The 12,589-nt window shown below is 49.8% G+C and overlaps 1 protein-coding gene across 3 annotated transcripts in view; it reads left to right on the top strand.

Annotated features, from left to right (window-relative positions):
* Positions 1-769: 769 nt before the first annotated feature.
* Positions 770-12,589, top strand: part of P3H2 (prolyl 3-hydroxylase 2) — a 164,526-nt gene continuing 152,706 nt past the window's right edge. The window contains exon 1 of one of the 3 annotated variants that reach the window (XM_061637620.1): positions 770-1,926. In XM_061637620.1, the coding sequence (XP_061493604.1) occupies positions 1,474-1,926 (453 nt within the window). In that variant the 5' untranslated portion in view covers positions 770-1,473. The remainder of the gene's footprint in view (positions 1,927-12,589) is intronic. The other 2 variants (XM_061637617.1, XM_061637618.1) reach the window with 2 other exon arrangements.

Below are 12,589 nucleotides of genomic sequence, written 5' to 3'. Positions count from 1 at the left end.
GGCAAGCTCACTGTGTGGGAGGGAGGGGAATGTGTACTCCTAGCTAGCCCTCCTGATTATTCCATTGGGTTCTCAGCCCTTAACTAAAAGGTCAATCTGGGGCTGAATTCACAGGCTCCTGGGCAAGGTGTACAGACTTCAGATGAAGCCCTTATTACTTGCCAGGCACTTCAGGATTGTGCTTTTCCTTACTTCCACCCCCGGGGGGGGGCAAAGGGATCTATTCCAATGATGCTAGAAACTCTTTCTGAGTCAAAAGCACGATCTGCTTTAAATATATATATTTAAACAAAGGCCTTCAGAGTCCTCAGAGCCAGTTCCTGTAGCCGGGAGTTCCCTCTGAAGGCCTGACGCTCCTGCAGAGCGTTTTCACTCCGCATTCTACGAGGTTTTTCCAAAACATCCCTTCGTTATTTCAGAAATGGTTGCCACTGATTGCAGTCGCGCGTCTTTATCTTGGGCCCTGGCTCGGTGGCAGAGCACCGGCGCGGCCGTGAGAAGGTCCCAGGTTCAACCCCAGCCCGGCATCTCCAGATGTGGCTGGAGATGACTCCCTGTCTTAAACCCCGGAGAGCGCCTTCCCGGGTAGAACGGGATCCGGGCGCTCGTGGCGAGCGGTGCGCTTGCAAATTCCTCCTCCGCCTCCTCCTTTATTGCGTCCACCCGTCGCCTTCTCTCCCTCCCCCGCCATGCCCCATCACGTCCGTCCCTGTGCAGGGGCGCGGGGCCAAAGGAGGCGCGGGGCGGGTCCTGCCCTGGGAACGAGGGGCATCCCGTTCCTCGAGGCACGCAGCCGGGCCGGCGACTCGCGCCCTCAGCCGCCTCTTGCCGAGGTTTCCCCGCCGACAGCAGGGGCAGCTCCCGACCGTCTCCGCCCGCTCCGCCTTCTCCCTCTCCCTCCCCGCCCGGCGCCAGGCCAGGCAGTCCCCGAGCGAGCAGAGGAGGGCGAAGCAGGCCGGCCGGCCAGCCAGCCGCTGAGCTGAACGCCGAGGTGTCGCGCCCGGCCCTGCCAGCGCCGCCGGTTCCCGCACAGCAGCCAGCGAGCGACTTTGGCGCAGCCGACGGAGGTCTCGCCACGCGGCTCCTGGCGGGCTCCTCCCCTGGCCGCTGGGGAAGCCGCTTCCCGTCCGTGCACTGACCACTCCTCTCCCCCGCGCGCCCCCCGCGGCGGAATTCCCGATTCCGTCTCCTTGGCGGAGGGGAAACCCGGAGGGGGAGGGCTCCTGCTCCACGCCGCCTCTCGACCGCCGCGCTCAGCTCCTGCCTGTCGAGGGCTGAGCGCGGACCAGCAACCCGAGCCTGCGGCGCAAAGCAACCTTTCGCCTTCCCCATCATCAACCAGACTCATCCCTCCGCCACCCGCCCCGTCACAGCCCCGGCTCTTGACCTCTGCCTTCGCCACCTGCCCGCTCCGTTTGCTCTCTTCGGCTCCCAGCCTCCACGGAGCCCCCCAGCACAGAGGGCGAGGCGGGGATGGCCCCCGAGCTCCTGCTGCTGCTGCTGCTGCTGCTGCTGGGGGCGTCGGGGGCCGGGGAGCCGCCGGCATGCCCCCCGGGGCCAGAGCCCGGGCCGCCCTACGACGCGCTCTACACGGCCGGCGTGGAGGCGCACTCGCGGGGGGACTTCGCCGGCTCCGTGCGCTGCTTGGAGCGGGCGCTGAGCGCCGAGCGCCGCCTGCGGGAGACGCGCCTGGGCTGCGGGGTGCGCTGCCGTCGGGAGGCGCCGCTCTCGGCCCCCGCCGCCGAAGATGCCGCCCTCCGGGACCTGCCCGTCTTCGCCGCGCTGCTCCGCCGGGCGCACTGCCTGCGCTCCTGCCGCCAAGGCGCGCGTCTCGGCGCCGACTCCCGGCACGTCGCCAACGAGGAGGTCCGCGCGGATTTCCAGCGCCGGGTGCCCTACAGCTACCTCCAGAGGGCCTACATCCAGGTAAGGGAGGTCAATCTACCCAAGCCTGTCGCCCCCCGCCCCCACCCCATAGCGGGTTCCCGGCTGCTTTCATCGTCATCATAAACTGTTGTTGTTTTGTCATCTTTTCACCACGATGTCCCAAGGTAAATTACAACAATTTAAGAATAAAACATGACAGTGAAAACATTACAGCGGCAGACCCTGATGCGTGTCCCTCTCCCGCCCGTCCCCGCCGTTTCCTATATCTCCCCATCCAGGCAAGAGGGCGGGACCCCTCCCGGTTGTGGCCCACCCCGTGCCCTCCTCCCTCCCTGACAGGCGCGCGCCTGGAATCCCAGCCGCTTCCCTCTCCTGTTGAGGTGTCAGGAAAGGCCCACTCTTCCCCAAAGAAAAGGCAGTCTTGCTTAGGACAGAGGCAGATCCTCTCACTACAGAGACACCCCCCCCAATAGTTATTTATTTATCCCCTAATATTTGTTCCACCCAGTTGTGCTCTTCTCCGGGGAGTGGATGCAAATGAGCCATTTTCTCGTACCCGGTCTATTGGCATCCCATCCCCACCCTTCTGTTCAGTAAAACCCGGATGTTGAAAGCTCTGTGTTCACACAGCGACCCACCCAAATGCTGGTCGCTCACAGGCCGCCTCTGTCATCAACACCCAGCATCACTGAACTTCCCATCCTTCACAACAGGGGCCTAGTAGTGCTTTCCTCCACAGGTGCTTGGCGCATGTATGCGAGCCTCCAGTCAGGCATGCCAATGTCTCCTGAGAGAACATTCACCCCCAGCCTCTTCCCCGTGAGCATTTAGCCATCTGCAGTGGCCACATTAATACCAGTCCCTTTAATCGTTCTGCGGACCACCCTCCTCTTGTGTCAGGTGCTCTGTTGCTGTTATTCAGAGAAGAAATCCCCACTTTCTTGCTATGCTGTCTCTGGGGTAGACTGCAAGGCAGTTACCTGCAACCAGGCAGCCCTTTCCCGTGCCCACTGACTGAACCCATTAGCTGTCCAAACAAAGGACACTGGCACGGCAGTATGTGCTCCCACCCTGGTTTGATCTCCCCCTCTGCCCTGGGTCATGCCTTCCGTCTGTTGTGCAACAATTCTAAAGGAAAGGATTCACCACCGTGGTTCTGCTGTGCGTGTTCTGATCAGTCACACCTTTGGGAAGGAAAATGAACCCACTGCACAGCCATTTGAACTGGGAGCTGACTGTGGCTGCCCTGGGCATGCTGTACCTGGCCTAGTGGTCTGCCTTGGTTGCCTGCTGTAGCCCTCTTGGGGTACCGTCTCCGCTACTGTCAGACTGGGGGCAATGAGTCATCATGGAAAAGAGATTGGGGTGCTTTAGGGTTTGGGCAAGTGGGAGGTGAATAAAGATGGAGGAAGGTGGCATTTATTCTGAAGTTTAAATGGTGAGGAGGAGGGCCCTCCCTCTGTAACAATCGCTATGCCCTGAAGCAAACATCAGGAGCATTCATCGCCGCTTGTTTGCACGCTGTTTGTAAGGAGGCTAGACAATGTCCGCTATTCCTTGGGAATCCATTCCGATGTGTTTGTGGGGAAGTTGTATGACTTTGCATCAAGCAGTTGTATCCCCACACTTTCCAGGGCATTTTCCCATCACTTTCTTTAGTGCAGAAAGTCCAGTTTTTTGGGGGAACAGGTGTGTTGTACAAGAGCACCAAATCATCTTCGATTCTGCAACCTGAATTTGCTGCAGTGCGGTTGAATACCACCTGAAAATATCACAAGACAGGGACTACCCTGAGAGTAATTAAGTCCTGAAGGGAAAAATGTGTGTTGGGCGTTACAAGTGCATGGCTACCTCTGCTTCTGGTCTTATGCATTCACGTGTTCTGCAGAGACTACAATGGGCAGTTTTTAGAGTTGGCAAAATAGTGACTAAGGCCAGGCAATGGATGGAGCAGCCTCCAGATAAAATCTCACCCTGGAATCAACTCCTTAGGTTGCTTTAGGCAAGCCGTTATCTCTCTGCCTTAGATCTGTGATAGAGGGCAATGCTTGTCTACCTTACAGGATTGTGGTATGGGTTGCTAAACAAAAGGTTTGGCAAGTGTTTTGAGCACTTAGAAAATGAACTCTGTAACTATGTAAGGAATACAAACTACTTTGGACTTCAGCATAGAATATTTTTTATACGGCTAATGTCACAAGCGTGTGAGAATAATCATTGTTCATTTAGATGATAGTCCCTGGAGAAGTGGCGATTCTGTTTGAATTGTGAGCTTGTGCCTTTTCATGGGGACAATGGTCACTTCCTGGTTACCAGGTGCTCATCTCTGCCACAGACAAATAATACTACTAATAAAAAATCTTTGTTTTTACCGCACCCTTTTTCCAAAACTGGAACTCAGGGCAGCTTACAAATAAAAACTACACATAGGTAAAAAAACATACAAAAATATACAATTAAAATAGAATTAAACTATTCGTGACATTAAAACCAGGAAACATACACTTAAGATACTAAGACAATTTAAAACATTAAGAATAGGACCATAGAACAATACAACAGACTTTATGAGGCCCTATCTTAAACATCTTCTAGTCCAAAAGCCTGTCGGAATAAAAAAGTCTTTGCCTGCTGATGGAAGGATAGCAAGGAAGGGGTCATTCGTGCTTCCCTAGGAAGAGAGTTCCAGAACTTGGGGGCAGCCACCGAGAAGGCCCTATCTCGCGTCCCCACCAATCGCGCTTGCGAAGGTGTTGGGACTGAGAGAAGGGCCTCTCCTGAGGATCTCAATGCCTGGGAAGGCTCATATGGGGAGATACGGTCTGACAAATAGCCTGGACCTGGGCCGTATAGAGCTTTATAGGTCAAAACCAGCACTTTGAATTGTGACCGGAAACAAACTGGCAGCCAGTGGAGCTGTCGCAACAAGGGGGTTGTATGGTCCCTGTAACCAGCTCCAGTTAGCACTCTGGCTGCAGCTCTTTGTACCAGTTTAAGTTGCCGAACAGTCTTCAAAGGCAGCCCCACGTAGAGTGCGTTACAGTAATCTAAACGGTGGCATCACACGTCTCTGGTTGTGGACCCAAAGCCGTTTAAAGAGGACTCTGTGCCTCCTGTGCATGCATGTTTTTCACATTATCCACATGACATTGCCCTCTTTCAAGTAGTGACCTGCACTCTCCCATTACACATTTCGTTTGGATTTTTTTTCCTGATCTGTGGATAATGCAGTGGGGGGGGGAGGAATCCAATATGAAATTGCATGTTACACAACTGTGGGCATGTTGAAGCACATTGTGTGGGTGTTTTTTTTTAACTTTCTGGTGACATTTTGCTGGGCACCATCTATCACCATACCCCCTCCTTCCATTGCTGAGGTGCTTTTTGGTGGGCTGCTGCTGGTGGTTGCTACACATTTTTTTAAACAAAATAACCTGCTGTTTTGTGCAAGTCTGGTATGTTGGAAAAACTGTATCTCAAATATATTTTACAAATGGCTGTGCACAGAGATGAATAAGCATCCGTGTGCATGCCCACACTGGACCTCAGGTTTCCAGAACTCAGGGACTAATTGAGGAGAGGGGACCACAATGCACAGTGTGGACACACCTCACGAAGCACTGCCCACTGCCGTGGATGTGTGCATGAACATGCACAAAAGCACACTTGGAGGAATCCAATCTGTGCAATGCATGTGCGCATTAACACTGGCGTATACACAGCCTCTTTCTCCAGTGCTGGCTGAGGCTGATGGGAGTTGTAGTTCAAAACATTTGGATGGCACCAGGTTGGGTAAAACTGCATTGGATCAGGAGTAGCCAATCTGCGGTACAGGCAGCTTGTTGTCTATAGCACTCCTGCACCGGAGCTGGGGATCTACTAAGGCCTGGGCTGGATCTGTGGCTCATTTGCCCAAGGATTTGTCCCTTGCTGTACTTGCAGTGGCCATAGTGCCACTACAGTGGTGTAGTTGAATCTGTTGCACTACACTGCAGGTGTAGTGGTATAAAGGTGTAGCAGAAATGGCCAGGGTCTGATTCCTAAGTACATTGAATTGCAAATGGTTCAATATGTTGGAATATATGGTTCAACTCCAACTTGTGGGTTGAGGCTGCAAGGGGTTAAAAAGGGTAGCTAGAGAGGAGACCTCTTGGTTGCTAGGCTATACCTGTCCTTTGATCTCCTGCTGACTCTCCCTTCCTGCTAGACTGATATGCAGAGGATGTTAATCCCAGTTCCTTCCTCCTCCCTCCTCCTCCTTTCTCTTGAGAGGAAGAGCAGACTTTGTCTCTCCCTCTCCTCCAAGCATGAGGGCAAACACTAGGCTTAGTGTTTGCATCTCCAGATTAGCTAGTTAGCTAGATATAGAACTCTTTCCTATCAAGTATGTGCTTCCAGAATAAAGTAGTTATTTCTTATTTTAAAGCTTAAAGTCTCTGTCTGACTAATTTGCAGGGAAGGTGTAATCTTTAGCAAAGATTCAAGCACACATAAAGGCTCACTCAGTCTCTCCATCCCCAATTTCACCACTCTGTGACACAATATGCCTAGCATTATTTGGGGATGGTGATTTAATACACATAGGGGTGGGGGCACAAATTTATTAATTTTTATTTATTTGTTAGATTTATATCCCACCCTTCCTCCCAGTAGGAGTCCAGGGTGGCAAACAAAAGCACTAAAAACACTCTAAAACATCTTAAAATAAAACATATTAAAACAAAACAACTTTAAAAAAAAAAAACTTTAAAAACGTATTCAAAAGCAATTCCAGCACAGATGCAGACAGGGATAAGGTCTCTACCTAAAAGGCTTGTTGAAAGAGGAAGGTCTTCAGTAGGCATTGAAAAGATAGCAGAGATGGCGCCCGTCTAATATTTAAGGGGAGGGAATTCCACAGAGCCACGCTAAAGGTCCATTTCCTATGTTGTGCAGAACGGACCTCCTGATAAGATTGTATATGCAGGAGGCCCTCACCTGCAGAGCGCAGTGATTGGCTGGGTATATAAGGGGTAGGACGGTCTTTCAGGTATCTTGGTCCCCACCTGTATAGGGCTTTGTACACCAGAACTAGAACCTTGAACTTGGCCTGGTAGCAAATGGGCAGCCAGTGCAGTTCTTTCAGCAGCAGGGTGACATGTTGGCGATACCCTGCCCCAGTGAGCAGTCGCGCCGCCGCATTTTGCACCAGCTGCAGCTTCCGGACCAACCTCACGGGCCTGTGACTTAAACCAGGCCATAGGTAAAACGTTACTGAATCAGATCAAAGATCCGTCTCAGACAGCATTCCGTTTCAAGCACTGTTTAGCCAAAGGCCTCCATGGACCTCACAGGTAAGGGCTAGCAGTAGCTTTTCCCTTCCTGTCTGTCTTTGGCTTCTGTGCTTCTGAGGTAGACTGCTTCTGAACAGGGGGACTTCATATAGCTCTGATGGCTAACAGCTCCTGACAGACCTGCCATCAGAACAAAAGCAGACCCATTTGTTCCAGCATCCTGTTCTCACAGTGACTAACCATGGACTGTCCTCTATGGATTTATGTAATCCACCCTCCGCCGACCTGGTGCTCATCTGAATGTTTTGGAGTACAACTCCCATCAGCCCCAGCTGGATGGGCACCAGGTTGGTGAAGGCTGGCTTAATCCTTATTTTAAAAGCCATCTGAAGCGGTGGCCAAATTGTGAAAAAAAGGCCAGAGAGACAACACAGTCCCAGACTGGACCGCTTACAAAACCCACAAGGAGCGTTTGCGCTGGGATCATCTTATTTCCTTTATTAGCATTACTCACGAGTCTTCCTCTGTCTATCTCTTTCACAGATGATCCTTTTGCAAAGCAAAGGGTTAGTCTTTTATTTTCTCTGCAAGATGCCTGCAGCTCTAACACATGGGGTCTTGCTGTGGATTCCAACTGCATCTCAACCCAGGGCTTTCACTTTTTGAAAGCTGTATAGGAAATGGGATTAGGCCAAACTTCCGGCTACAGTCACTGCCCCAAGGTGGGTGGCTGTCGGGTATAGCCACACTTTCATTGTCTTCGTCTTGTGGAGGAGAAGGGAAATGGACAGACTCTGTGGAATGTCCTAGTTTCGCCTTCCTCCTTATTGGGGCCCCTTTTCAGATCGTGTGCAGAGGCAACGAATGCAATTACCTCCTGATTCTGAAGATTAAAGGGCTGCTGAGGAAAATCCTTTCAGGAAACTGTGTCCGCAACACGACAGACAGTAAATCCCTGTGAAAGAGGTCCTCCCCCAAATTGCCTGACTTTTCTGTCTCTCTCAGTATTGTTGTTGTTATATGCCTTCCAGTCGATTACGACTTACGGTGATGCTATGAATGAGTGACTTCCAACAGGAGGCATAATCGACTGGAAGGCATATAACAACGACAAATGGAGGGGTGAGGGAGAAATTCCATTTTGTTTGCAGTTTAATGAGAAATGACCTCATTTACACTTCTTGAACAAATACGCGACCTGAAACACAGCTAGCCATCACACTTTGCTTTTCTCATCCTAATCCTACTCAGAGGAAACCCATTGAAACAATTGGTGGGATTCAACGCTAATCCTACTCAGTAAATCCACTGAAGTGTGCAGACTTTACTAACTTGGGTTCATTACATTTTTGGGGTCTATTGTGAGTAAGACTTAGCTAAACACAGCCCAATATATACAAAAATGCATAAGCTAGGGGAAAATGTGCATAAAAATGATATATTTGTGATTTTTTAAAAAAAAATCCTTGTATTGTGGAAACTGCTTGCAATAATGTGTTTGTTAGCCAAAACTGCACATAAAAATGTGTTTATTAGGAGAAAGGTGCACTAAAATGCTGGTGAATTTTCACGAGGATTAAAAAAGCAAAAGAAATCACAAATTGCTATGGAAATGTGGAGAAATGAATTTAAAATTTTGAAAAATGAAAAAGATAGAGAATCAAAATAGGCAGATTCCTTCATCCTCAGGAGTGCACAAAGCTGGCCCCAGTCCCACAGAGGTCCCACAGAGCGTGGTCTGGGGCCTCCTGTCCAGGCATTGTGGCTTGTCCTTGTCCTTGTGTCTGCTGGAGTGAAGATCTGGAGGTCTAACATCACATATCGAGCAAAGGTATGCAGCAAGGAGAAGACAGCTGACTGAGGGGGAACTGGCAGGGAACATTTCTGCCCAAGGGCAGCTGCGCGCCTTGTGCAGCCTCCTGTGTGTCACCAGAATGCTTGGCCAAAAACAACAAGCAATTTTTTGTGGGAATGTTTAAAGGTCTATCAATTAAAGAAGAAAAGTTCTTCTCTTCCTTTGAATACTTGCTAAAGTTTTTTTTCCCCTCTTGGGTTTGTGCTGACACACCTTTTAAAATCTTTCTTCTCAAGGTGAACTCTGCATATTCTAGCTATTTAAAATCACATGCTTCCTGCATTCCATTCTGGATTTAGATCCAGCACAGGTTTTTTTTTAATCTTGCCAAGTTGCAGACAAGTGGACATGTGGGGTAGTGGTTAGAGTGTTGGGTTAGGACCTAGGAGACCAGGGTTCAAATCTCCACTGAGCCGTGAACTTTGCTGGGTGACTTTGGGCCAATCAAGTCTCGGTGTTACCTGTCACAGAGTGGCGAAACTGGGAATGAAGAGACTGAGTGAGCCTTTATGTGTTCCCTGCAAATTAGTCAGACAGAGACTTTAAGCTTTCAAATAAGAAATAACTACTTTTTTTCTGGAAGTACATGCTTGATAGGAAAGAGTCCTATATCTGGCTAACTAGCTACGTTGGAGATGCAAACACTAAGCCTAGTGTTGGCCCTCATGCTTGGAGGAGAGGGAGAGACAAAGAGAATATGTCTGCTCTCCCTCTCACGAGAAAGAAGAAGAAGGAAGGAGATGTGATCAACATCCTCTGCATATCAGTCTAGCAGGAAGGGAGAGACAGCAGGAGATCAAGGACAGGTATTAGCCTAGTAACCAGGAGGTCTCCTCTCTAGCTACCCTTTTTAACCCCATGCAGCCTCAACCCACAAGTTGCAGTTGAACCACATATTCCAACATAACCTACCTCATGGGGTTGTTGTGAGGATAAAACGGAGAGAGGAGAGAATGAAGTTGCCACCTTGAGCTCCTTGGAGGCTTTTAAAAAAGGTCTGGAAAGGGCAAGGGCGGTCTTTGAAAATGCATCTATGCAAGCTGTTAACAGTAACTCAGAGACAGAGAGCACATTTTGAATGCTGAATGTCCCAGTTTCAATCACCTGGCATCTCTATTTGACAAAGGATTGCCACCTTGCAGTGGTGAGTGGGCTTGAGTGTTCCAATGAACCCTGTGAGCGATGCTGTCGGGAGTCATGTACTCCCAGCAGGGTCACCCATGGTGGTAAGGTCAAGGGAGAGGAACCAGACAAAGAACGATCCAAGAAAGTCCTCAACGGCAGAACAGGTGGAAGATAACAATGTGTATGTTACAATGGCCGTGAAGGCGGATGAAGGCTGCAGCAGATAAAAGACTTCCAATCGTCATGGTACCCATGGCATTGGATCAAAGCCTTTTTCTGACAAGATTGTGTGTTGATTGTGGTGCACCGATCTCCCCACATAAAACAAATTCACGCACAGGCGTCATCCATAACAAAAGTCCCATGGCGATTGGCAAATGGCGACGGGGGCAGGACTGTGAAATACAGAAGCCCCTAGTCATGGTCTGGTACATCGGTGGTGGATACAGAATCAGATGGATCCATTGTTAAAGACTATATTTTGGAAGACAATCTTACTTGGTCACGAGTGATCGCCAAGAAGACAAGAAGTTAGCAGATCATGGGAAAGGCCCCTCTGTGTGAAACCCTGGAGAACTGCTCTAGTTACATGCTCTGGTTACATGCTCTGGTAACCTCGCGACTGGACTACTGCAATGCGCTCTACATAGGGCTGCCTTTGAAGACAGTTCGGAAGCTACAGCTAGTGCAAAATCCGACTGCCAGATTGATAACAAGAACTAAGCAGTCCGAACACATAACACCTGTTCTGGCCCGCTTGCACTGGCTTCCAATTTGCTTCCGGGCCAAATTCAAAGTGCTGGTTTTGACCTATAAAGCCTTATACGGCGTGGGACCACAATACCTGTTGGAACGCCTCTCCCAATACGAACCTGCCCGTACACTCCGTTCTTCATCGAAGGCCCTCCTCCGAGCTCAGACCCACAGGGAGGCTCGGAGGGTGGTTACAAGAACTAGGGCCTTCTCTGTGGTGGCCCCCGAGCTGTGGAACAGTCTCCCCGATGAGGTACGTCTGGCGCCGATGCTGTTGTCCTTTCGGCGCCAGGTTAAAACCTTCCTCTTTTCCAGGGCTTTTAATCTAACTTAATTCTGTTTTAAATTGTACTGTAATTGTTTTTAGATCTCCCTAGATTTTGCTGTATGTTTTATTGGATTTTATTGTATTTTGTATTGATTTGTTGTTCACCGCCCAGAGAGCTATGCTAGTCGGGCGGTATAGAAATTTAATAAATAAATAAATAAATAATAAATAAATAGTTAGGCAGTGAACACTCTAGCCGCCAGATTAAAGCGGTTCCATTGGCCACACCTGGAGGTGGAACGGGTTGATCTGCCAATCAGCTGCGAAATCTCATTGAAGCTGATTTTAAAAAAAAATGCACTCAAGTGGCTCCCCCCAGGTTTTACAGGGGAGGGATTTGACTAGCGTCGTGTTCCCCGTTTTCAGAAAATAGAGGTGGAGATGCACTGGAACCAGCAGGACAGTGAATGTGTTTCTACCCTTAGAATATACAGTGCTGGCTTGGTGTGTGGACACACGCAGCCTTTGGGTCGTTTTTTCCCTAGAGTGCTTTTCTACATAGTACTTTGCAATTGTCCCAGGCTATGGTCTGAAGGCACATGCGGCCAGCTCTCTGCTGAAGCAGGGTCAGGTCTGGTCAGTGCCTGGATGGGAGACCACCCGGGAAACATATGTAAGCCGCCATCTGTACACACTGGTGGGCTGGTTTGCCAACTAGAGGATGTTGGTCTTCTCTACTCCCCTCCCCTCCATTAATGTTTCCACGCCCCTGGATGCTGCTGGAAAAGACATAAAGCCCTGCTGTAGCTGCACATTCCACCAACCTTTTAATTTATTTTTACTTTTCATGGGTCTTCCAAAAGACAGGATATTGGAAGAACAGGGGCTGGAGCTGGTGTAGTGATATATACTGATATACAGATTGCTTCTTGCTTTTCCATCTCTCGAGCAAGATGCTTGAACATGCTAATTGCGGTGGCTGCTTCTACACTGTTTTTGAATCTTTGTCTCCCCCCAAATATGAAAAAGATCAAAGATTTCCTGTGTTTTCCATGAAATGCCTCTGCCCTTTCCATTTACCCATATACCATTGTCCTCTATGGCAAAAGCAGCAATCCTCAGCTTTACTGGAAAAGGAAGGGAAAGGATGCAGAGGCATGGAAATGAGAGGGAGGGGCACAGCCCTGTGACAGCAGAGGTCACCCAAGGAAGGGCCCTCTGGCTATACATTCAGGCAGCAAGCACTTGAGAAGTCCATTCTCAGCACTAAACAGATTTTAGCCGTTCTAGCAAAAAGTGCTTTAGATCAATGAAGAGTGTGGGACAGGGATGAATGGGGATGATGTTGTGTGTACAGCACCAAATGCTTCTGCATCCTGCACCCTCTAGGTGTTTTGGACTAGAACTCCCGTCAGTCCCAACCAGCAC

Source organism: Rhineura floridana, chromosome 7 (genome assembly GCF_030035675.1).
Source record: "Rhineura floridana isolate rRhiFlo1 chromosome 7, rRhiFlo1.hap2, whole genome shotgun sequence".
Classification (NCBI taxonomy): Eukaryota; Metazoa; Chordata; class Lepidosauria; order Squamata; family Rhineuridae; genus Rhineura; species Rhineura floridana.
The sequence above is the reverse complement of the archived record's forward strand: the minus strand, read 5'-3'. Positions and strand labels throughout refer to the sequence as shown.